We start from the raw sequence: 26,650 nt of genomic DNA, 5'->3' as shown, positions 1-26,650 counted from the left end.
AAGGTTGAGAGAATCATATTTAAAGCAATACATCAAGGCATCTTTAAAATGTGTTTATGTTGGCTAAGCATACTAGCTTTAAACTGTTTACCTTTGTGTTTAAATCTATAGACCTGATATACAGACCAAAGGACTGACATGGCAATCTTATATGGGTGTTACAGATTCTGCAAATGTATACACAGGTCTACAACATAAATGTTGTTGTATTCCTTTGAACATGACCGCGAGCCTCATAGCCATGCTGATAGCATGCATGCTAAAAAAAATGTACGTACGACGTAATGATTTGAGAGTATGCCTGTTCACTGAACCAGGTAATGTGTTAGTGAATGATCACTGATGGTATTTATTTAATATTATCAGGAGAAAGACATTGTTTATTCATCAAACCAGTCAACTTTGGTCAATTAGCAACTTTAACATTTTGAGAATGCACATAGGACAATGACAACAAAAGGTTTATGGTCTGTACGAAATAAATAGCAACTTTGCTCATTTACAGCTTGGCTGAAGAAAAAAAAACTACCGTAAACAAAAAGGTTAATCTTCATATTAAAAAATGGTATACAGATGAGTTGTGATACTCATGAACTCACTAATTGCTCAACAAAAACAAAATGGTCTCCTTTTTAAATAAAGCTTTTCAGTTTTAATATGTACCTTCAAGAGCCTGTTATAGTTAAATAAATAGAATGATTTCCATTTTAACATGCACATCCAATTTGCCTGGGGAAAGTATTTACACTTCACTGATCCTACTTGTCCACCAAATTCTCCACTTTTTTTCTCTCCTTGAAACAATTCTTTCTCATCACAAACTCTCATACATACACAAATGTACAGTCACTCTTGCAGACATGCTGCACCTATTTACTATCAACACGATATCTAAACCTATGGAAAGTGATCAAAAATGCTAACGGTGAACATGGGAATCCATGTAGTGTGAAGAAGAAACAGTCCAAACACCACATCTTAACCAGGAGGGGGCTTACAAAAAGTTTTAGTTAACAACTGAGCATGCACTGTATAAATTCACGGTGTTATTTGGTTTGTGTATTCAGTGGCTTCAGTATCTACTTGTTTTTCTTAAGTGAACAAAGAAAAGAGTAATATCTCTTGTGACAAATAAGCAATCCTATCAAATCTCTAATAATATTTAAGTCATGTTTTTCCCCAGGAATCTTCACTGTCCTACAACAAGTGGTTTTACTATCTTTGAGTAAGCTTCCGCACAAAACCAGGAGCTACAGCAAGGAGGGTTTTCTTCTGTCATGTCTGTGTTAGTATAGAAACCCCTGGTCATCGTGCTTTAGGTTCAGATGGGCAGTTGTTATTCTGTGCTGACGTCTTTTCACGATGCAAAGTAAGAGTTCTGCATGGAGTAGAGGCGGTCAATGGGGTTCCCCACACGTGCCTGCATGGAATTGACTTCTGATGATGCCATGAAGCAGTCACTGAGGCTGGTTAAGGACGTGTCACTGTCTATGTCATGGAATGCAGAATCATTACCTGCGGAGAGAGGATATGAAGATAACAGTCAAGGATTTGATGGCAGAGGCATCATTAAAAACAACGCACCACTCTGAGTGTGAAATCAAAGCAATCTTGTCTTAGATTTATAGCAGCGTTGGGAAATTATAATTACTAATAGTCACTTTGAGAAATTGCTGTTATGTGTCATCACAATAGTGAGTGTGGTGTTTTGTAAGATATCATCAAAGCTCACTTTTTGCTGCCCTCGCTGGGACAATTGTGGTCTATGAGGGAGCATGTAAACAAGGGGCATCCTCCTAAAAGATCTGGTTAATAGCTGTTTACGCCTTTCATAAAACCTCAACATGTTATTTCTCTGGAGGGAATAGTTAACTTTATTACACTCTGGATCTTAATGATAGTGTTGCACAAAATGGGGACAGTGTTTTGAGACATATCTTTTAATGCCTTGCCAATATTGTTCTTTTCCCCAAACCAAAGGAGAGTGATGAGACTGGGGATTTGGGTTCTTACTACCGAGAAGAACTAAATGGAGGCAAATTATAAGGAAGTTATGAACTTCAGGAAATGGTCCCTCTGGGACGAGCTGAGGACATCACTCAGAAATGTGTTATTCCAGTTACATCCTGTGGACTAACACTTGATTGACTGATTTTCCTCCAGTCCTTGTTTGCATTTCAATTCCTTCCTGTATCAACCAGAAATCAGAGACCAGATTCATTAGCTCACACAATCTTCAATCCCTGTTTAGATTGCAGTTTATCTGAAGCTGCCCACATAGACCACATGTTTTACCAACATCATCAGAAACACCGCCACGTCTTAGATGTGGAGGCGAGAAGTTAAAACTATATTAAACAAACTGAAAATGCACTTCAAAACTTAGGAGCACACTTGTGTATCACATGTGGGAGGAGAAGCTGGTTGTTCTTCAACTTAAATCACAAGGCTGTGGCCTGAGCACGTGTCACACGGGGGAGCTATCAGGTTGATCAAGGGACAGACATATGTGCATTTTGTGAGCAGCAGTGGCCGTTTTGGGGGAATAGTTTGTGTGTGTGATTGAGGCTGGGTGTCAGTAGACACTCACCATATGGGTTCATATGGTCCCCGGGCATCTGTGGGGGGGTGAGCCCCTGTTGGAACGGGTCTGTGCTGTAGCCGTTCTGATCCATGGTGACCAGCTGCTGCTGTGGTGGAGCCAGCGGTGTGAAGGAGTTCATCATCCCCTCCATCCGATTAGACATCACCTCTGCAAAGCAAATGAGGAACAGATAATGCATTAAAGCATTGTGTGGCTGAACAGGGCAGACTTATGATGACAAGCTCCGAGCATAGAAGCTTGTTTCTTGTAGATTCAGAAGTTCAATCTTAATCAAAAATGTCTCAAACTGCTAAAAATTACATCAAATCAACCTCCTATACCTGCATTGTTTGTCTGTGTCTGTTAGTATTTCCATGACAAGCTACAGTAGTTCTTTCTGTGGCTTCTCCCACAATGCTCCTGTACAAACAGAGCTATTGGCTAACTGAGTGGTGAGAGGGACAAAACTGTTGTGGCTTCACTGCATCCCATCTGCCTACAGCTCCATTTGCAGTGTTTTTTGTTTTTTTGTGAAATGACGTCTGACATTCATTTTACTTGGCTTCCAAACATAATTTCCAGCCTACTTGTGATGTGAAGTGTTCTCATTTATGCAGTGACATATTTGTAATCTGCTATTCACTGTAATAATTGGATACACATTCGGTCAGTGCAAAGTAAGTCAGTGAGGGGAAATATTGTATTCACCTAAAAGACGTTTATCTACTATTTTTGATTGTTCATTTAGTAAAAAAAAAAAATACTTCTTTAAAGTGCTTGAAAGCAAAGGGGCTAAAAGAGTGCTATCTGTTTGTTGTGAAAACCAGAAGCTAAGGTGGCTGACTCTTGAAAAACATAATCAGCTCTAATTTGTCAACTACAGTAGCCAAGCATGTGAAGGAGAGACACAGGTGGAAAAATACCACACGCCCCATAGTGCAGGATAAGACATCACCCCCCCAAAATGACTGTAAACTCTAAAACACATTTAGGAACAGCCACAAAACAACTCCTGTGTCATTGTCAAAATCCAGGCCTCCACTCTGTGTGGATGGCATGTACAGGGTCATACCTTGGCCAAGCCTCTGAGAATTCTGTTGTTCTTGTTGTTGCTGCTGTCTTCTTGCCAACTTCTTCATCTGAAATGAAGGAGTCAAAGTTGTGAGGAACTCCCAAAACTAACATGCTCTCTTTAATTTAAAAAGGATGCTCCTCGCTGTTCACCCTTGAATGAACTGCATAAAATCTGTATCTGAGTGCACTCCATTGTCAACTATCAAAGGTTTTCTCAAGATAATAATCAGGAACCAGGAGGGTGTAGACATTTAATGCAAGAGTGAGCTAGATTTGCAACTCCTCGCTCTTTTTTTACATTTGAAAAGGAATGCAGTGATAAGTTTAACACACATAGTTGTGGTGATTTATTAGCTGGACTTTAAGATTGAAGAAAGCTGCTGTGTGTGTTTGTGTGTGTGTGTGTTCGCAGATCTCACCTTAGCTCTCTGGTTCTGAAACCACACCTGGACCACCCGAACACTGAGTCCTGTCTCTGCAGCCAGCGTCTCCCTCACCTGAAGACACCCAGATAAAATACTTTCAAACAAGAAAACAAAAACAACTCACAACAGCCTGAAATACTTTGCCTCCTAAACATATCTGCCACATTGCCTCTTTGATTTCAGAGAGTGCTGAATGAATGCAGTGGTCCTTTTGGACCTCTCAGTTATTGCCTCTTCAAAGCCTTGGACCTGGTGCAGTGCCTGTTTACGGGCCCAAGCTATGACGGCTGCTCTCCTATCTCAGTGTGACATTTGGTGCAGACGGACTGCGTTACACCAGCCTGCCTCAGTTAACACAGAACAGAATGCTGCTCGCCACTTCAAAGCTCAGCTCTGAGGTGGGGGAGATTTTTTTAATTTGAGAATTTTATTTGTCAAACTACTGTAGGGCTTGTGGTCAGCACCAAATCTCCATTACTCCAAACACAAACCAGAGAATTGCAAGAAAACATCATTCATTGTGTGAAATTATTTCAGCTTGCTCCTACCTTTCTACAGGGTTTGGAGGACACCTCAAAGGATGCCTTGAAGGCCCGTCTCTGTTGAGTGGTTAGAATGGTTCGGGGTCTTTTTGGCCTCCTCAGATCCTTTCCGTCGTCCCCCTTGCCCTGGCTTCCTATGCCTTTCTCTGGTTTAATGTCCAACTCCTCATCGTCACTTTTCTCTGTGGACAGTCATTTTATTTTGTGTTACAAGCTTGAACTAACTGCACCCTTTTAGTCAGTGACAGCCTTCTGATAAATATATTTTCATTCTTCCCTGTTTCGAGAGATTCACACACCACAAGTGCCTAATCAAAGGAGACACATGTGTTTTTGATACTTTGTTATCAATTTATTACAAAAAGGAAAAGGCCACATGTACGATTAGACTTACAGAAGTCTACAGAGAGCAGGATGAAATATGCACATTCGTCACTGAACTAGACACCGTGTCTAGTAATTTATTGGTCTCAGCTTTGTCTGATTTACACTAAATCAATCTCTGATAAGAATACTACATCAAGTGCAACATGAAAAGTACATGTGGGAACAGCATCTTCTGAGAAAAATGGTCTATTTTAAAACCTAAAAATAAGGATACTAAAAATCCTTAAAAAAAATACAAATTATTATTGTCAGCATTGTGAAGTCTGGGGCCGTAAAAGTGGTGTCATTTGAATGATCGTAACCTACAATGTCCCACCTACTACATTTCATTAAAGTGTAGTTTTTTGTAATGAAAAGAGCAAAACAAGCAATATTACATTATATTACTTTAAGCTATATATAGTCTATATAAATATTATGTCATAAATATGTCATGTAATTCGACAAATCGTAGTTTTGTTCTGCACTGACTTATGCCTGTAACCACACATCCATCTAAACAAACAAATGCACTAAAGCATACATACTTATTCTATGCAAAGATAAAAACAAGTGTTTCCAAATCACAACCAGCCGTGCTGTTAACAAACTCTAATGATTTTGGGGGTCTAGTGGCGCACACATGATGGCTCATTGTCCCCTGTCATCTGTTTCTGATATGTATCTACATTTCACCAAAAAAGCTACATTTCATCTGCCACATGCAGAGGTTAACCTCTGTTCATGTCAACATTTTTTCTATTTTGACATTGGGAGATACGCACAAAAAGTGCACTGTTGTGAGACGGCGGTACACAAATGAACGAGGAAGACATGAACCAAATATTCCCACAAGTTGACAAAAGTTGACACAGGCACAGATGTATTTGACAAATTCTCTGCTTTTGTGCATGTTTAAATGTGAGCCAGATGGTAGTGAACAGTGAGGCTTGGCGAGATGCCTCATTGTGTGTGGAGGCTATAGGCGAGGAACACTAGAGCTGATAAGAGTGGAGGCGCAGGCTTTCTGCAGAAAGGCCCCAAATCCCTCTGTCACTCACCATGATACAGTGATTTAATTCTTTCCAGCACCAGACCCTGCCCACGCACACAGAGCCATTAAGGGTGGCTTGGCTTGGTCCTGTTTCCACTTCCTACTGTATCATAAACCTATGCTCCCTGCATGAGTGAATGCTACAAAATCAGCTGTTGAAAAGCTGATTTTGACTTTCTGACAGAGTCATGTTGGAGGTTTGTCTCAGCAGTTCATTAATAATTGTTTGTTTCTTTTGACACTAGCAGTGTAAAAGTGGTAAGATGCAGGTTAGAATAGCGCTGGGGGACGTCCATGCTGGCTACCACTGTGATGGAACGGAGCATACAGAATACAACACCCCGGTGCCATGTGATGATAACACCACAGTGTTGTTCTCATTCCTGTGTGAGAGGGTGCAGAGGGCTCACCTGAGTCTGAGTCATCCGGGCTGACTGAGCTGAGTAAGTCTTTCTCCCTCTCGTAGTCAAACTTGCAGAGCAACTGACCCTCCTTCAGGACAAACTCGTCGCCCTTCCTCAGCTGGCGGTCACACACACAGCAGCAAAAGCAGTTCACATGGTAGACACATTCCAGGGCGCGCATCACAAACTCTGTGGGGGCGATTTTTTCCATGCAACCACTGCACTTGGTGGCAAACAACCTAGAGAAGAGAACGGATAATTCAGCTTAAAGAACAAAAACACTGTGTCACTCCTAAAAAACTTTCATAAAAAATAACAGCTTCAGCACCGGTTAAGATTTCTGAAGGCGACTTGTTGATCCTGTGGGTAGCCACAGAGGTGACTCTTTTGGCAGTGTATCTGGGGTGGGGTGAGCTCTGCATCATTCCTAATGGACCTCAATCGATGGTAATTTAGTCATTTCTTTCATTTTAAAAGTACTCTATATGCATCAGATACCATATCAGCGACAATGATACATTGCTGGCTGCTAGGCCATCCTCTACTCTGTTCATATCTCCTCTTACTGTCTTATATCACGCCTCCGAGACACAGCACTACCTCTATCACCATTTCTTAGACAACACCTTCATCTTCTTTTAAATCCTTTCAGGAAGATGTTCGCATTGTTTTATTGGTGACTGAAAGATATTTAATTCACCTTCTGTTGTTCAGAAGAAGCCACATTAAATAGAGCAAGAAGGCAGGGAGTGTGGTTGATCTTGTCCAGCCGTAAAGCTGGATTTATTAGCAGCCTCTTTGTTTGCCCTGGTCTGGAAGACAGCTGGCAACCGCCTATCTATTTGTGGTGAACATCTATTTCATTGTGCGAGGCAGGGAGGCAGCAAGAGGAGCAATTGACATCATCTGCTGGTCTGGGACAGGGATGAGCGATAGTGATGAATATAATGTGTAAATATGAGAGTAGGAAAACCAAAGGATGGCTTTGTTATGGTAATGTTGTTATAGAAACTGATGGAGTACTGATATGTGTGTGTTCACATGTATGAGCAGCTGTATGTGTGCTAGAAACAAATCAGCTCAGAAACAGGAGAGCTACTTTTAATTTTTATCATCATAACAATTAATATTTTATTTTACTACTCTATATATCCATTAATCATAATAAAAATGATTAGAACCTGTCTGTCAGTGGAGGATGATTATAGCATCTTATTTTCTTCTTCACCAGCAGCAAAACAATGGAGATGTCAGAACTGGCCCTCTCAGGGTTCATAAAATCCTTTAATCTTTCATTTATTACAATAAGTTAAGAAGATTATTATTGAACTATGGAAAAACCTCAAGGATAATCCCTTGAAAAAGAAATGTTGGCATGTATCTCAAACAAGCTGGGTTCTTGTTTAAGTGACCTGCCAACCTGGATCTATTTTCTAAACAAACCATTGAGTTTGGTCACTGAAAAATTAAAGACAAGAGCAACACTTTTAAATTTTAATAAAAAAAGGAGAGTGAAATATCACATTGACTCATTGCTGCAAACAGAAAACTTAATAGTCAGAGTCTAGTTTTTAGAAGGATTAGTGTGTTACATGCTGGGATCAGGGGAAAAGAGGTGATGAATCTGTCAAGACAAGTTCCCAGCTCTAACCCTAATGTTTAGCTAATGATTGCCGGCTTAGGCTCAGAAAGAGAGCAAAAAGTTGAGGAAATGACTTGTTAGTGCGGTTTTGATTTGTCCAGGATGCATTCACCTACGACCACTCTCTCAAATCTTCTGATCTAGATGAAAACATTCTCATTCAGCCCACTTTCCTTTCTTCTTTCTCCTAGCCGAGTCTAATCTTGTAAGCCATTATTTTTCTATTTCCCCTCTCTGTCACTTTGCATTATTTTTGCTGCTGTAATTCCTATTCGTCCCTTCTGGAATCTTCCTGTCCTGCTTTGTCCTTGGGTCTAATCCGGACTTTCTGCCTGTTTTCTGTCCCTGGACCCCATTCTCAGTGGGGTTCAGATGGAATAGCCATGCATGACGCCCCTTCTATGGCAACCACACCTCCACAGGAAGGCAACGCCGACTTTTCGGATGGGCAGAGAAGGCTTTTGAGAAGCTGGCAGCAGAAGTAAATCCTTCTCTAAGGAACAAGGAGAATTAGCAGGGAGCAGTGGACTAGGGATTTAACCCTACCCCTCTCCTTTGAAAGGCACAGTCAGTCCCACTCCTGCGGCTAGCCACAATCAAACAGAGGAGGAGTGGGGAGGTGGCAGCGGGGAGAGGAGAACACAAACTCCCTGAATGACACAAGCAGTGGATTGTGGAGGAGCCTAATCCCACTTTAATACCTTTCCAAGTTCAGCTGCTAAAGAATGCTCTTTAAAACAACACCACTGTGTGAGCAGTGAAGGTTGACCAGGGAGGAGGCACGCCATTCAACCTCCCTAACATTACCTGATTAGTGGTTTGAGGACCAGGCCGCTGGGCTACCATGCCAACAGGAGACACAGTGGAAGATGTAAATGATGATTTTATATATAGAAAAACACACCAAGAGGGGCTGCTGATAACATTAGATGGAAGAGAGCTCTCTGTAAAGACCTACAGGGATATTAAATATATCAAAGAAGCTTTAGGTGTGGCTGAAATTAGACTTAAAGCGATTTGGGTGATCATTTGACACTTTCTGCCTCTTCTTGATCCTAGTGACCCATCACAGTAGTACTCATCCACCCAAAATCCACTTTGTGGATGTTGAGCTGCTTTTGGTAATGTGACTCTCAATGTAGAACACGAAAGCTAAGAGACACAACAGAAAGGACCACCAGCACAAGTCGCGTCCCAGACCCCCCCCCCTTTTCCTTTTTGGCCCTTCTCTCCTCCCACACCTGAGCGCACAGATCTAGTGATGTGACCCTCCTGTGTGGATCAATGGGTGCATCTCAAGCAGAGAGAGCTGTCAATATTTACCCAAGCCTCCCAAGAATGGGACTCATAAATGAAAAAAAGAGCCCATCTCAGCACATAGCTCTCTCCCAGAGGAATCATTACGTCCTTCTTTTTAATCCTGTGTCCACATACCTGTAATCCCTCGCCTGTTCTTTTTTTACATTATCTATGGTTGTGCGTCCTTCTCTGTGACAGATTATCACACTGCCGAGACTTGTAAGCAAATGCAGGAAAACACTGACAGCAACAAAAAAAGAGCATCATGAAGAAGACAAAAGCCAACAGGGACCAAGTGTTGTTTTGTCTGATGAACACTTTAGCCAAGCAAAGAGCAGCTGTGAGACATCGTCCTCTCTGCTGCTGCTCCTCTTCTTCTTTTCCCTTCTTTTTCCAGGCACTTTGAAGGACTATGAACTCTCCCTTTGAACAGATTATAGGAAAACGTTAAGTGTGACAACATTTTAAGCTCTCACCACATGTTGCCAATGGTTTCCCTTCTTAAAGACATTGCAGTCATGCTTGTGCCACAGTGATAAGCATCAGGAGGACCGCGCAGGATAAAAGAAAAACCCAGGAAAATGAGAGAAAAAAAGGGTGGGGTTATGGCGGTTGATAATCATGCTACATTTAGCAACACGTGCAACATTCTAACCTACTTACGTTCTCCTATTGAACAACTCTCTGAGAAATACCATAACAATTTAGACCAGAGCTATTATGTCACCCCATCCCTTCAAAGACAGAGGGAATGAGGACTATCCAGGCAGCAGCTGTAAGCTATTACTTTGAAGATGGGCTTGTGTTCAGGCAGGAAACCTGTGGCCATGCCAATCATGGCGAGGTGAGAGATGAGGCTTGTGAGGCAGGTCAGACAAGGGCCTCTGGGTAGATTGAAGAGAAATGACTGAGTTAGCAGCTACGTCTCAAATCAGTCTTCTCGCGGCAGCTAAACATAGCTGACCAACATGTTTTAGGGTTTCTTTTCTTTCAAAGCAGAATATACCAAACCTTAAAGAATACACTCATCCATTCCTGTAGTTTTCAAACTACAGGAATGGATGAGTGTATTCTTTAAGCATTTAAGCATGTATTCTGTCAGCTGAATACAAGTCATGCTAGCTTATGCTAGCATAAATACTGAAACCAAGGCAAATCAGGAATGTGAATACTTTAAAGCCAATAAAACACTAACCCCATGTAGAACTTAATTTTATTTAGCATCAATGCTAAAAACATGTCAGCACCTTCAAATCTTACAAATGATCCGGCTCACTCTCACAGACAACTGTGCAACAGCTATGCTGGTCCATAACACCAAATGTAAGACTTTCTAAAATCTTTGAAAAAAGTATATTTGATCTGTCGCTTGAATCAAAGCAAGAAGTAATAGTAAACAAAGGGAAAACTATGGCACAAAATAAAAGTAAACAGGATGAGAAAACAAAAAAAATAATGGCGCTATTCTGTTGAATAAGTGGCTGATAAATGGTCTGATAGAATTAAAATCTTTATTGTGAAACAAAAAACACATTTTTTGTAAAAGTCTGAGCTAAATGTCTGTAGCTAGCTGCTTATAGCCCACCAAACAGCAGTTGCATGATTGGCAGGTTCTGACTGAATACATCTTTTAATCTCCAAGCGGAACCTTGTTCTGTTTGTTGTCTGGAAACACAACAAACAGCCCTGTCACAGCAGAGCTCTCCAAACTGCAGCCACTTCCCAGCTCCTCACGAAACACGCCTTGGTGTGTGAAAATTTAGGATTTAGGAGCAGTATCAAGAGCTTTAGTTGGCTCTAAAGGAAAACATTTGATGCCCAGATGTTTTACTACATATGGTTAAACCAAGGCAATGCTTCTTTTTCAACTTTGCTTTAACATCACGAAAATTACTTTGTTATGTTCGGGTCTGGGGTCCTCTACATGCAGCAGGCACTATATGTTGGACACACCGGCCTAAAAATAGCAACCTGAATTTAGCTCATTTTTGATTGTTTGCAGAGAAGCTGATACAGTGGAGTCAAAAAAGAGAAAAAAAAACAAGTTTAAACACAGAGTTCATGTAAATAAAAACTTTAAGCCACTGTGAGTAGTAAAGTGCAAAAAAAAACTGTAGTGATGATGCTGTAGCTGACCTTGTTTCATAGTATCAGCATTTCTCTTTGGAGCATAGATTCATGGAGAGTAATGAAGCCAAATAAAAAGTGCCATCCTTCTGCTCCCAGGGGCCAGCTCCAGTCAGCTCTAAAAGCTGCTTAATCACCATCCCGTGCTTACAGCATTAGCATAATAATGGCCTTTAAATTGAGGCTCTTTGTTTTTTAATTAAACTCCCAGCAGGTAAAAGTAAAACATTAACGGGAGATGTGTACACCGCTAATGGCCCAAAGGTGCCTTCTTCATCACACAGCTCTGGCCACAGGGTTCTGCTTGTTCCCCGTACTGAGGCTCAGCACCAGCAACCGGCAAGCTCACATGGGAGGAATGAGACAAGCTGATTGCACTTGGCATAGCAAAGATAATAGCAGAGACGTGTTGGATGTGAGTGAATATGCATATGCACCTGCCCTACATCTCAGAGGGAACGCACTTAGTAATAGCTGCTGAACAGAGCTATACTAAATCTGTAAAAAGACACTGGTTACAGTTAGTCTGGAGTGAAGTGTTTCCAGGATCATCTATCCCACATGTCCGCTATTGTGAAAATAAATACGGCCACTTTATTTCTATGGCAGCATGAGCTCCTATGTGCTGGAATGTGCAGCTCCTCGGATGAGTCCCCCTCGGCCAGACGGACATATCTGTACATAACGCTGTACTGCACAGCTGCAAAAAGAAATCCTAACCCTTAAGTCGTTATTCAAATGATCTCATTCTAGGGGCTCTTTGTTTCACAGATTACCCAACACTTGAATTACAGTTTAGTAGGGAAGCAGTGTTCATGTGTGCCTAGAAATGTGTACATTTGTCTTTTTATCTCTCAAAATATCTCCCTATTCCACCTCAGTGCAAATGTGTCTGTTGTTCCAGAGGTTTGAATGGTGTCAAGCTATATGAGATATAAATATCAAAGTCAACACTGTGTGTTCATCCAAGTTTCTAAAAGCAACAGCAGAATGCTGGGAATTGTCTTGCAGCATGATCTGACCCAATGCTTCTTCTTCACATGAATTTACTAATGAGCCGCTACAGGAACACAGCCTGGAAATAATCCTCCCCCAGCCACACAGGTAGAACAAAGCTCATGGAGTGAAAAGGACAGTGTATTGGGCAGCAGAGGAGGCTAAGTACACATCTAAACACAAGAGTATAAGCAGGCAAACAGACATGATGCTGTTTGGACAGCTGGTGGTCCTAAGTATGTAAAATGACAGTCAGGCTCCGTTTTTAGAGCTCGAAACAAATAATGCAGTCACACACGTCAACAGTGAAGACATTATGCATTTTGATTTTTTTCACCTAGAGTTGATCTTTAAGCAAATAAATTAAAAGTCAGTGAATTACAAGGCTGTCATGAAGCCTTTTGTCACTCCTGGTAGTGTAGCAGTTTGTAAAGGCCCTTCTCTGCTGGAGATGTGACATGTTTACAACAGCAACCCAAGAAACGAGCTGCCTTTAAAAAAACTGAACTGCAGAATTATCCACTCACAGTCTAAAGCATAACTTAGGAATTAACTAATCTGCACGAGGTGAAGCAGAGCCTGCCACCGCAACTGACTGCTGCTTCTGAAAGAGCAGAGAAAGCAAGCGTAACCATGTGTTACACAACTACAGCATAGCTATAACCACCCAGCAATACATAATTATTGTTTTTAATGAGAGGTTGTAACAAGTCATGATGCTTGTACAGTTCTTGCAGCAATGAAAATGGCCGATGCCGTCTTTGAGAATAAGTTCTCAAAGACGGCATTAAACCCCACTGTGAATAAAGAGGAGAGATACTTTACTTTTCTTTATTGTTAGAAAATAAATGGACTCATCTTTCAGATCCAGTGCTGGAATGGTTAAAAAACAACATTTGGATTGGAGGGCTTTATAATTACTATTGACCCAGAGGTTCTGGGTCTAAGAAATAAAACAAACAGTAATATGAGGTGTTCTAAAGCACAAGTCTGCAAATATGCAAAGACGGGGTCTGGTGGAGAGCATCACGCTTTGGCTTCTTTTCTCCGCTCCCTAATCTATGGGCCTACACAATATTAAGACGGCTTTGGAGCCACTTGTGACCCAGCTGTGCACTAATGAAAAATTCCACAGCTCTGTGCTGAGGCCAATGGAGCTTGACCCCTTTCCACCCTGAACCAAGCAATGTCCATCTTGAGGAGTTTACCAGGGCTGAGATACTGGATTAATAGGCAAAAAAGAAGAAAGAGAGACAATCTGGGAATGTCTACAAAAAAAAGCCCTTGTGTGCTTTTTCCCTTCCTTACAATCTTTAGTATATTGGAGTGAAGTAAAGTGTTTACCCAGGTTTTAATGGTAAGAGATGATCTAGAGATCAACGTGATGGAGGATGGTTGTATGAGCGGCTCTGTTTACCTAACAGAGATCCACTCTTAGCCAAAAAAAATTGGTTTGGAGGGAGATAATGTGAGGCAACCAGGAATTAGCTGTTGTTCACAAAATCCAGATTAATATGTGTGTGATCCTGGAGCCTTTCATTCTCTGTCTCTTGTGTCTTAACCAAGATAAACGTCAGCAGATAGCAAAAGAACACCATAAAGTAAGCAGACTTAGGCTAAATACAGTGATATACACCGCTCTCAGAAAGGTCAATAAGCACTAAGAGTTTTTATAAGGATGTATATGTTTTGGTCCAGTCTGTCTTTCATTATCCTCTCCTATTTTTCCTTGGCATTTATTTATCCGAACTTAAAAATAATTTAAAGAACACCCACTCATCTCCTTCAGTTGCTAACCTTCAGTCACACAGTTACATAGATGTACAGATAGTATCTAGGAAAAAAGCCATGAAATGCAAAGGGAATTTAGACACACACACAAAATGAAGGATGCAAGGAAGAGATGAAATAATGCCTTTTTCAGGACACACGCATGTCACTTTGGATCTGCATATATCTGAGATTTTAATTATTACCTCATATTATATAATTAATCACAGAAGATCGGACAGATCAAGTAATCAATACTAAGCGCTTAAGCCGTGTCAATTTAAATTCTCATCAGAATGAATGATAATCTGCCTGTCACTGTTGCTGCCACATCATCACATAACATCAGACCGCCATTCCTTGAGGGAATAAACAACAGAGCTAGATGTGTAGTGGGGTTGTAAAGGAGGGGGAGAGAAAAGGAAAAAGAAAGCAAATGAAAAATAAACATTGTTATTAAAAGACAGGATGCTTTAAGACCCGGAGGCCATGGATTAACATCCAGATTAGCATTCAAATAATATATTTGAATTTCTGATCAACAATCCTCTTCAAAGAGCTAAATCCCAAGATTAGCAGGTGTTATGCTAAAAAGCTGTTTTTTTGTCGGGAACGTAGCTACACTAGCCAAACAAATATGTCTTTGAGTGTGAAGAGCTGGCATGGATGTATGGCTATAACCATGGCAACGGACTGGTAGTTAGGAGCCTTGGAGAGGGGTGCAGTGTTGGAATGTGTCAAACAGACAGAGGGGCGCACATACACCACAGAGCAAACCAAAAACCTGCTGTTTCACTAAAGACCATCCGCTACATTATTGAGACCACCTACAAATTCCCGAGAGCCTCGGGTCAAGACGGACGGAAGGATCAATTTACATCATCAGTTTTTTCATAAAATGTATTTTTTCCAATAGGTGTGTGTAACTTAGGAGTGCCTGCTACTGAAGATAGTCCAAATAAAAATGGTGAATTTATACTTATATTATAATTACATAGACTGCTGCAGCTCCACATTAATATGGATTATTGTGCATTGTAACAGCTCACACATATTTGTAATTAAATAAAATATTATAACAATACAATTACATTTGCTATAACTTACTACACGTTATTGTTCAGTTGTTGCACAAAACTATTGTTATATCTGACAGAAAATGTGTACCTCTGTAAATAAGGAAGCAAAAGCCACTGTATTTACTAATATTATAACACGCTATATTTTAACACAAACATATTTAATAAAAAAATGTAATAAGCCTAGATAAAATAGTTATAAATTCTAAGATTGTGTAACACTTACAGAGGCCAAGATTAGAATTATATGATCATAATAATTATATGTCAGGATTACTTGTAATAGAAAATGCTTATATACCGTAAGTAAAAGGTCCAGTTTACTAATTCTACATTAGACATTTAGTCAATTTCTATATGCAAAGTCACACACATTAAATGAGGGTTAGTTATTGTCAGCAGTGTGTTATTTTGCTCCACCTTCACGCAATATAAAAACAACCCCAAAAGAACAATAAATAAATTGTCTGTGCTTGCTGCAACCTGCATTGTGTATGTGGGTGTTTGTGTGTTTAATCTTGAAAGGGAAATTCTCTCTCCAACATAGCAGCTAATGTTACTGTGAAACTATTTTGTGCATGTCTTAAAGTATTCAAGCATGTATTTTGCCCCAGGAGGTCTGGCAGAGGAGTTGTCTGATGCCCTTGCTGGTCTTTTTTTCAATGTTCCTCTGTCTTTCCCACACACACACACACACACACACCGAGCGTTTCTCTGTCATGTGGTTGGTGAAGTGTAAAATCACATCTCTCCAGCTGGAAGAGAACAGGTTCGACAAAATTCCCTTTTCTCCACGTGGAGCCTCTAAGGCACAGAGTGGAGTTGTGAAGCATGGCACAGCACGCCTGGCCTCTCCACAAACCAACTGACAGTGTATCTGCATGGCCCTGCGGCACTTACCTTGAGTCAACTCAGTGGCCTTACCACAGCCCTTTAGTGGCTACATGATGACCCCTAACAGAGCTCTGACTCTCCCTTTGCTTTGGCTGTGGACTCAATAAGCAGACTTTGTATTGTCCTCTGCACAGAGATATACATGCCATGACTTAGGCGATTCATACATAGAAGAGGCTGATACGAATTCTCAAGAGAGTTTGATGTGCAGCTGTAGTTATGCATATTTAGCTGTGAACAAGGCCAATCTCACTGGTGCCCCAGCTTCTCATTGTACGCATGATTCGATCGATATGGATCCTTATTTGTCTTCAGACGAAATGACAATGTCTCCTGCCACACTGACACCCGCGGTCAGCCCTCTCAGCAAGGAAAAAGGTTTGCATTCACCCACCAATTTTACACTCTCTTTAGGTCCAGGAGTGTCTTTGTGTGCTGGGGAGCAGCCCATTCACTGTGGCTGTCTGAAAAAAGCAGCTGTTTGTATAATGCTGTGGCAGCATTTTATGCTGCAGAATGATAAATGAAGGGGAAGAGGCAGAGCTGAGGTGCAGCTGAATCACACACATGCAGAAACAATGGCCTAGGAGGCACTGCATGGATGTGCTCTCTGCTCCTCTCTCTTTCAGCTTCCCCCTCTTGCTTACACATACTCTCTCTCTCTCTCTCTCTCTCTAGCTCTCTCTGCAGGTTAGACTCCCAGAGCTCACGCATAGCCAGAGGTTATGAGAACATGTTGAGGAGGGGAGGAGACTAACAGACTGACATGTCCCACCAGTCCCCGTACAGACCCAGGGGAATGAGAGGTTGTGGCCGCTCTCCCACCAGGACCTGTCGCTACTCTGTCCTCAGGGCAGTCATCTTCCTTTCCACCACCAGCCTAATGACAGAGCCCTGAGGCCTCATCACTCCACCTCGGCCCCCCTCTTCAGCTCCATGCATCTCTCTCCCTGTTGTCCTACCCAGGTGCCTGTCAGAGGGGTGTCTGCTCTGCGACTGGTGTAGCTGTCCACATAAAGGACACCCCCTCCCCGTTTTCCCCACCATGCCTCCTCCTCATGGCCCCGGGCTCAGCCTTTCATTTTGAAGTGGCGCGGGCCAGCTCTACACCAGCCTGGGCCCTCGGCCTGCAGCCTGCTCCATTGTTTGGCCTCAGAGAAAGACTATTATTTCAACTCAATTTACTGTGAGTAAACACTGAGTGATAAGGCCCCCTGTCCTATCCCTCACACACACACGCTCCTCTGATCCCTCCCTCCCTGACTGTGAATGTAATATATGCTGCCAACAAATCACTGCTCTCTGCCCATTGCTATCACTGGCTTTAGAATGTAGCTCACTAATTCACTTTCCAACACAGATCAAAGGACAGGCCTCATGTGTTTCAGAATATGGCCCCACCATTTAAAGAGCTTGTGGCCCTATGGTGGACTGGTATAAATTTTAAGCAACAGCATTTTCACATCCTTAAGATACTATTCACATGCTAAACCCGTGCTAATCAGATGTAAATATGCAAAGATATCAACAGTGAAACAGCACTGCGACAGTTTATTAAAAATTATCATTTTTGGCATCAGTAATATCAAAGACGAGTCATATGATGAATGGCTCCTCTGCACAGATAGATCAGTTGAGCTTGGAATAATCACGGCAGCAGTTTTTTGTGTTTTCTAGACAATGGATGCAGAGAGACTCACAGCTGCAAGTAGAGCGCATATAAATGATATCAGGACAGTCAAAGCAGCAGACATGACTGAAGGTAGAACTGTTCACAGATAAAGGAGTGGTGCTTTTGCTTTTTAAAAAAAGAAGCCATGTTTGTTGTTTTTCATTGTTTCAGCACAGTAAAGCCCTCAGTCCTTCTGTGTGAGGAACTGCACTATGTCTTAATTATACAGAATTATCAGCCAGCTTTAAATAGCAGTCGTTTGCACTGTCTCCACCTTATGTGGCTAATATAATTATTGGGAGCCTACTTTATCTTAGGCAGAAAGAGGCTGACACAGTAGCACAAACTAATGTGATAAAAGCTTAGCATATCACGGCTTGATTCAAGGATTTTAAAGGTAAGTGTTTATGACAAGGTAATAATGCCTCATGCAAAAGGCTGGCCTGTAAATTGGTTAGTTAGGCCATGATGGATGAGGGGTAGCCTAACCTTATTTCCAATAGAGCCTCTTGATTTCTAGAGCTGAGGATAATGAATTTGATTTAATTAGACCATCCCTCATCTAATTAAGAGTGGGAGAAATCTGACCCTGTGTGTAGTCTTAAAACAGACAGTCCTTTTAAACATATGGAACAAAGACTGCACATTTTGTCTGAAAGGAATGCATCTATACATTACATTCCTATTCATCTAACTCACCCTTCATCAAATAAGTAAAGTTAATCAATTAAAAAAAATGATCATTGCATAAAACAAAAACAATCTTCCAGCATATTATGAATGGACTGGAGAAGATGGGAATAGGGATCAGGCAGCAGCTATAAAGGTCCAATTAAAGTAGTGATTCATCATCAGATTATTAATGAAGCTTGTGAGGATCCTCTACAGTATTGGTAATGGCTGGTTGGCCTATCTCCTCTTAATGCCCCCTGGGTGGACCTGCTCCTTACACTGCCAAGGTAATCTCTTTAAAGGCCGAGAAGATCCAGCCCACCAGGGCCCAAAAGTCACCTTTATGCTGCTCCCACTGCCTGCTACACTCTGCGCTTCTCCTCCCAGACTTGACAACTCTCATTATGTCTCCAACTTTTCTAGGGTTCACCTCAGAGAAACAAACTCTCTCAACTTGATCATTCTGACAGCCACGGGTGTTGTATTTGTCATCCTCTGACTAACTGGAAGGACTTGTGAGTATCTGAGGAGAAATGGTGTAAAGTCTGCCTTGTCCAGAGCCAGCTAGTCACTTCTCATTGGCTTCAAGTTCTGACAATGTCTGTGGGTGTAGGCAGCTAGAATATGTCAAATCAGAATTAATACTGCAAGTACTACAAAGCCTCATAATACTTATCATTGACCGTCCATCTTCTAGTGCCGCTTGTAAGCTGAAACACCAAACCACAACAACCCAACAACCTAGATGCTTCTGTAGCCAACACACTGCAGATCCAATTACCTGTAATACACACTTCAGTTTATCTCACTCCCAGTCATCTAAATTGCAGACATATTATTAGGAACCTGCTTGAGAAGTGTGTGTTCCTCTTTGTCTCCTAATAGGGCCCAAAGGGAGTGTTGTTTTGTGCATGGCCCTCTGTAGACTGTAAAGAAATGGGCTTTATAACTGTTTTCCAAAACAGAGTCATGCTGGAAGCACAGAACACTGCACCATTATGCACTAAACACAAACGTATCTGTCATGACATGGTGAGTAGTAGAATCAGGAGATTAATTATGTGATCATTGAGGATGGAGCCTGGCCCTTCCACACAGGGGTCCCTCATTACATTATCTTGTCCTCCAGAGGGGCCCAATTGACTTTATATGCACAGGGATCCTCCACAGAAGATATGCATTGATTGAGAACTGTAAAAAAATTACCAGCTGATTCTGCAGTTGTAATGCTGCACTAGTGTAAATTAAAGTCAGTATAATTCAATTATATATTAATTATAAATATTTTGTTTTTGTTGTGTTCAAAATGTCCTTTCATAGTATCCATTCCTCAGTAATGGCTTTCTTTCTTCATTGTTTTCCAGTTGTAAGTAAACTCAGAAGAAGCAAATTCAAAAAACATAAATAATCATGGTGCCTGTTTTAAAAAGTATTTCCATTATGTGTGACTGCATTGCTTTTGACCACCAACATTCCTTTTAAGATCACCGAAGAAGAATCTCTGTGACCGGAGAACCTCAAACTGCAGTGATGGGAACAGAACAGAATAGAAGAGAAATACTTTATTCATCATTCATGAAGTTTCACTGGTTGTAATGTATTAGACTGGTCGCCATTTTGTCAAAAGACTTATCCTATCCTCACTTAACAGTCACTATATGTTGTTCCCAATGTTGGCACTTATTTAATGAGCAGACCAACGGTGAGACTGTCACAAGCCTACAAAGGGAGAACTGAGAGCCAATCGTACCTCGCATCATTCAAATCATGTCCATGCAAGTGAGATGTACTCTTGACACTGGCCGCTCCTCAGAGAGCCATATATGCAATTGCAGAATAGCTGTGGCTGAAAATGTCTCATCCATAGGGACACTCACAAGCAATAACACACCATATGAGAGACAGACAGCTAGATTGAATTGAGAGACAGCTAGACAGGCAGAGATCAAGTCCAATCCCGCTCCTGTCATCTGGCGGTGCGTTCACAGGTCAGGCTTAGTTAATCTAATTCCTGGTCTTTTCCACAAAAAGCCAAGTGCCACTCAGGAGAAGTGGCAGTGAGAGAGAGAGTGAGAGAGAAGGAGAGGGGTTGGGAAGTGGATGTGGAGAGGACTGGTGGCGGCAGCGGCAGTGGTGGGCTTGAATAATTATGAATCAGGGAGCTTAACCTTCTGGGGAGTTAATTTGAAGAGCACTGGGGATAGAGGAGTGGGACTCTTTATTTCCCTGGGGTGCCCCTAATGCCATTGTGAGGGAATGGAGAGATCAGGACACGCAGCAATATCGTGTCTGTTAGCCACCATATGACGAGCTGACCCCAGAGCTGCGCTCACAATCACACCTGCCGTCATCAAGGCTAATTTGTTAAACATATCAATAGCGCTCTGCTGGCCTTTTCTCTGCCCCATTGGAACATTGATTCACCAGCAGCACTGAGTGACAACAGCCGACCTCTTGTTTCTCTCCCTCCTCCTGTCCACCAACACACATTCAATCACTTGCAATCGCTGTGCTGTACTTTTTCACAAGAATTGCTAGAAAGTTAACAAATAAATAAATCAACATAATCCTTCAGCAGTTTTGTAAAAAGCTGCAGCTATGTTACACCTACTAACAACCTGATTATATTCTGCCTGCACTAGCCAATCCCCTCTTGCACAGCAAGTGGGGAGAGACACAAACTAAAGGATGAGGGGGAACAAAGAGGAGATAGAGACACAAAGTGAGCATTAGATAAATCACAGTGTGAAAAAATGATCCTGTGTAGCCCTCAGCCCTGTGAGAAATGGAATTCTTTTATTTGGAGTGGGGGTCTCTGTCCCCGGCTCTCACTGGGAGAGTCTCCTGTCATGTTTGCAAGCATGGAGGCTGAGAGATTGGCTGGATAGCTGGTGGCTGGCTATAGCCCTGTTGTGTGGCTTTGGTAGCAGCCGACCATGGCAGCACAGACCTCGACATCTGGATCCTGTTTGCTGGGAGCACACTCAGACAGGCCTGACTTTGCCAAGGGGAATCTCAGCCCTTTGATTTCTACTCCCATGGAACGCTCTAATTGTCATCCCTCATTATTTAGTCAAAGGTGGAGGGATGAATCATAAACTATTACAGAGAAATGACATTTTCTGCTCTGAGAGAAATCTTCTTCAGCCTCACTCCCTGACTCATCTCAGCTGATAAGGACAATGAATTTTATACATGGCTGGAGAACAAATATCTGTCATGTCATTAAGATTTGGCCCAGGGCCTCTGTGTTGTTCTGAAACCACAAGTGATGCAAGAGGGGAAGAGAAAAAGTTACAGCAGATTTTGGTGACAGTCCCTATGAATGTCTTGACAAAATAAAAGTCCATGAACATGCTAGGCTTAAATTGTAGTGATTGCAGAACTACTACACTACTAAATATGTAACATACAATATGTTTGCCCTTTGTTTTATATAAACAACATGTCAACAAAAAATCCTAAAAAAACATTTGTATGTTATTTGAAAAAGAACCAAAAGATTGGAGAATCAAAAATACAGTCATACTAATTCTAATTTAATGTAACATTTTTTAAACAAATTTTTCTGAGCATGTAACATGTTTGGCATCAGATCAAGGCAGAAAGGATAACATAATCTGTGGTTGCTTTCATCACTGCAACAGTCCTGGTCACACTGATGAGCTGTCCTGTAATGACAGCTATGTGTCTGTGCACAGCACCGAGCCAAGTGAGAACAGGTTTTGTTGAACTAAAGTAGATCAGAGGGGCAGAGCTACTCTTGATATTTCCTCTGTTTGTTTTGGAAACTCAGTGCTGCGTGAAAATGTTCTGTGATTAAGTGAATTTGACTGCAAGATGTGCCCTGTTCATTACCCCTGAAGTGGAATGTGTATTCTGCTTTCTATGACACATGACAGCGTCCGTCTGTCATTCAGTCCTTCAACAGCAGAGAACAGCCATGATGACAGATGCCTCAGTTCCTTTTAAGGACATTTTAAGGATAATTTTATTTATTAGATGGAGTTGTGTTGCATATTTTAAAGCTCTCCTGTATCAGCTGCTTTCTCAACCATGACCAGTGTGATGTCAATACTATACATTTGCGGGAATTCTGAATGAAAGATGTCTATCAGCCCCTTCTCTCTTACACTGCTGTGAGTCTTCTTTTTATAGTGGCCATCATTCACTCACCAGCAGCTAGATGAGCCATTTTTCCTACTGAATGTTAAGCCTACTATCAGATTAAGCAGTCTCTGATTTCAACGCTAATTGTGCACGTCCACTTAAGAAGCTGACAGCGCGGCGAATGAAGGGGCTTGCAGGCCTCTGCAGCACAACACTCATCCATCACAGCCTAACCGATTGCATCCCTCCGAAGGCTCAACAAGCTAACACCATTAGCTCTACTGCTGGGGATCTAACTAGCACATCACTCACAGAGCTACATGCTAACAGCATTACGGCTAATGCTGCCCCTCTAACTAACACATTCGTCATAGGGCTAGAAATCCTACGGCTCTACAGAAGCACACCGTCTCTCTGAGACAATCAGCCATTATTTTGCCTCTGTTACTTTTGTTGCTCTGTGGCTAATACCCTCATTTGTCTCTGAAGAGGCTGAATGCCACTAAAAGTTGTTTTGACTCGGTTTAGCTCTGCCCACAACAGATCCAGGCATATGGTTGAATACGCAAGCCTCTGTGAAGGGAGCCATTCAAATCCGATTATGATTTCATATTTCACAAAGACAGTACACCACTAGGATGATTTTTAATTAGAACCAGAATCAGTAAAAAGAATGGGGCATGGAGACAATCAAATGAGGAATGCATTCATCCATGGGATGATTCTCTAGCTTTATTTAAGATCTGTGCCAATGTGCTAACAGCATTAATGAAGTTATAAAGAATTATGAGGGGAAATCAAATTTGCCTCGCCACTTGAGCGCCACTAAAATGCCAAACAATAAACTACCAGATTGCAAATTAGATCAGTAAAAATATCAAACACATTGCGGTGCAGGAAAATCCATAATTGCATTTAGTGCCTGGCCTCTCCTGGGGGAAGAGACACTAAAGATCATCAGCAGGCTACACGGGAGCCGCTATTGACAGAGCGGTAAAAATCGACAGGCTAACTAAATAAACACTCCAGGCTCCATTAAATATTCAACGCCTGAGATTTGACAGTCTAGCATGCCCGCCTCTCCCCATCGCCTCCATTGGCTTTTCTCTGCAGCACATCTTCTCCCTGTCTACCCTCCTCCTGCACCACACCCCCATCCCACCTCCACTGTTCTCTCCCCCCTCCTCTCCACTGTGACTCCTGACAGCAATAAATGATGCGGTGCCTGAGGGCGCTGCTCCAGCGGGAGACCTGGGAGGATAGAGCAGGAGAGCAAAAGAAATAAAGGGGAGACAGCCTATGACCAATGGCCATTAACCAAGGACTGAGACAGGGCCCTATGACATCCACTGACACCCCACCCCCTCAACACACTCTCATTCTCAGGCAGACTCACATGTGTGCGTACACTGTTACAAACCTGATACAGCCTCCTCTCTCCATTTTGTTGTTTATGTTCTAATACCACAAAGACAGCTGAGCCAGGGAGCTCTGTATACACAAAACAGTGGAAGAGGTGGTTTCCTCTTTTCTTCTGCTAACTTAATCATAATCAAACAGTTTATCCTGCATGTTTGAAACAAACCTGGCACCTAAAAGGGGGTGAAAAACCCTTCAAATCATATGCCATCTAAACTCTTGCAGCCTCTTGACAAGATCAGAAGCATTCATCTGCTGTGGCGAGCTGAGCAGGGTTATGCAAATGAGAGATGACAGTGTTATTGTGTGAGGAATATCAATGGAGTAATTACTGTTCCATGTCGGGCTATTGGCCCTCCGCTGCTGTGCCCAGCCAGCACGCTTCATTTCTCAACCACCCTCTCAGGGGAGAGATGAGCAGTGTGCTCTGGAGAGCAGAGCTAATAATGGCAGCTCGGATACAGGCAGGGCTTAGACGAGCCCCGGGGTCCAGAGCAGCAGACTGCTAAACGTTGCGGGGGTCTCGGGAGAGCCCCCCAGCGAAGATGAAATGATTAAAAAACCACCCAAACTGACTGACAACCTGACCGACCACCTATAACTCTTGTGAGGGGGGTCAAACCATCACTACTGTTTAATCATAAGAGCGGATGACCTTTTTGGACATGAGCTGACTGGCTCACAATGATTCTTAGGAGAGAGTTTTAGAGAAGAAAAAAAACATATTGGACTATTGGCAGATGAGAGCAAATGATAAGAGATTTGTAAATCAAAAAAGTGACAGAGTTAGGTAAATATAAAATCATCCTGTAAGTACTTTGCGTCACTGACAGTGTCTGTAAGATCATAATCATCCAGTCTGGCTTCTTTTTAGTGTCTTGGCAGCCGTCCAATGAGCAAGCTCCTCTGGCATGTAAAGTGTCATCAAATTTTAAGCTCAAATTTGCTGGGGTGTTTAACAAAGCACCTCGTGTCAATACGAAAAAGCAGCGACTGCCTGTAACATGTCAACTTTATCATCTTTTACATGTGAGGGATTGTCTAATAAATAAAAAGGCCACAAGTTCACCTGTTGGAGAGAAGGCAACGTGAAGAGAAACTTCAAAAGGCTGGTACAGACCCTGGAGCTGTGAATTAACATACCAAACAGGAGGAATGTTTCTCCCGCACACCTTTGCAGAGCAGCAAACTAATCACTTTTTTCCTTTTCTTTTTCTTTGTTTGAAAAATCACAGAAACCTGTAGTTCTGTAATATATATACATATCAAGTAAATATTACAGGAATAGTAGAGCAATTTTTTCCTAAGTCAAGGTGAGTATTTCTGTAAAACATTAATAAGAATCCTGCTGTTTAAACCTGCTTCTCCACACCAATAATTTTCATACTGTCCCGATAGTCCTTTTACCTTTACTGCATCAATACAAAAACTCCTCTTATTTTAACCTATGCACCAGATATATCCCTGAAATCCCCCCCAAAAATATAATCATCTAATATCTCAGTCAGGATCTGGGGCGTTACGCTTACAAGACGGCCTGGATGAAAAAGGAGGTTTTTCTGTTGCACTTGTACATTCACACCATTCATTTCCAGGTCAGGTGCACCTCTCGCCGTGTCCAGACACCTCATACATCTTGCAGGCAAGGACCGGCTTATCTCCATACTTATCTCCTCAGTAATAATTCCCACTTAAAGCTGTAGCCACAAGCAAATGACTTAGGTAGGGGTGGGAATGGCGAGTCCAGGTGGTACACCACTCCTATTCCTTCAGGATCCAGGACAGGCTGCAGTAATATAAGAGCTGACATGAGGCTCTATATTTATTTATTAGCTTGCCTCAGTGTAATCTGGAGCTGAGGTGTGATGTAGAGTTTTTGGATATATTTGTGATCATACCCAGCTGAAACAGCCATCCTGCATTGACATGTGCCAAAAGAGACCAAACTGAGTCAGAGACGAGGCTGATGCAGAAACACTTTGACAGAAAGCTGCTGAATATTCACCCTCCACACACAAACCCAGCAAATCACAGTGAACAGAAAAGTCAAACACAGTGTTCATCCAAAACTGTTTCATTTCAATCCTGCGCAATAAAGATAAAAAATAACTACAGCATATACAGAGCCAAAGAAAGAAACTGTATATTTGTGGTGTTAAATCTCACTTTCCCTCCTTTCATTGCTGCTATTGTTCTTTCCACTTAACTGGCCTGTTTCAGACTTGGAGGCTGTTTTTTTTTACAGCAATAAAGAACAGCCTGACAGAAATCTGCCTTTCCCTGACATGGTTTCTACTTGTCATAAATCTGAATGTATGACTAACTGACTGTCTTGTTTATTATTGCCGTTTCTTTGCCTAATGTCCTTTCAACAAAGCTTTGATCCTGCTAACCTTATGGATCCTCACCATAAACACTTACCTCCTGAAGACATTTTTATCATCCTGAGGCTCAATGCCAGGCATCTGCGCGGAAGTACGGCAACAGTTAAACTTGCCAGTTACCAGCAAGGGCAAAGAGG

The 26,650-nt window shown here is 41.9% G+C and overlaps 1 protein-coding gene across 2 annotated transcripts in view; it reads right to left on the bottom strand.

Annotated features, from left to right (window-relative positions):
• Window positions 1-474: 474 nt before the first annotated feature.
• Window positions 475-26,650, bottom strand: part of lmx1bb (LIM homeobox transcription factor 1, beta b) — a 40,814-nt gene continuing 14,638 nt past the window's right edge. For both annotated transcript variants that reach the window (XM_028414417.1, XM_028414416.1), the window contains 6 exons: window positions 6,456-6,688; window positions 4,632-4,807; window positions 4,078-4,155; window positions 3,657-3,723; window positions 2,591-2,752; window positions 475-1,515 (listed from right to left, as the gene is read on the bottom strand). In XM_028414417.1, coding sequence (XP_028270218.1) covers window positions 1,358-1,515; window positions 2,591-2,752; window positions 3,657-3,723; window positions 4,078-4,155; window positions 4,632-4,807; window positions 6,456-6,688 — 874 coding nt within the window. In that variant the 3' untranslated portion in view covers window positions 475-1,357. The remainder of the gene's footprint in view (window positions 1,516-2,590; window positions 2,753-3,656; window positions 3,724-4,077; window positions 4,156-4,631; window positions 4,808-6,455; window positions 6,689-26,650) is intronic.

The sequence above is a fragment of the Parambassis ranga genome, chromosome 9, assembly GCF_900634625.1.
Source record: "Parambassis ranga chromosome 9, fParRan2.1, whole genome shotgun sequence".
Classification (NCBI taxonomy): domain Eukaryota; kingdom Metazoa; phylum Chordata; class Actinopteri; family Ambassidae; genus Parambassis; species Parambassis ranga.
Note: the sequence above shows the minus strand (reverse complement) of the source record. Positions and strands in the feature narration are given on the sequence as shown.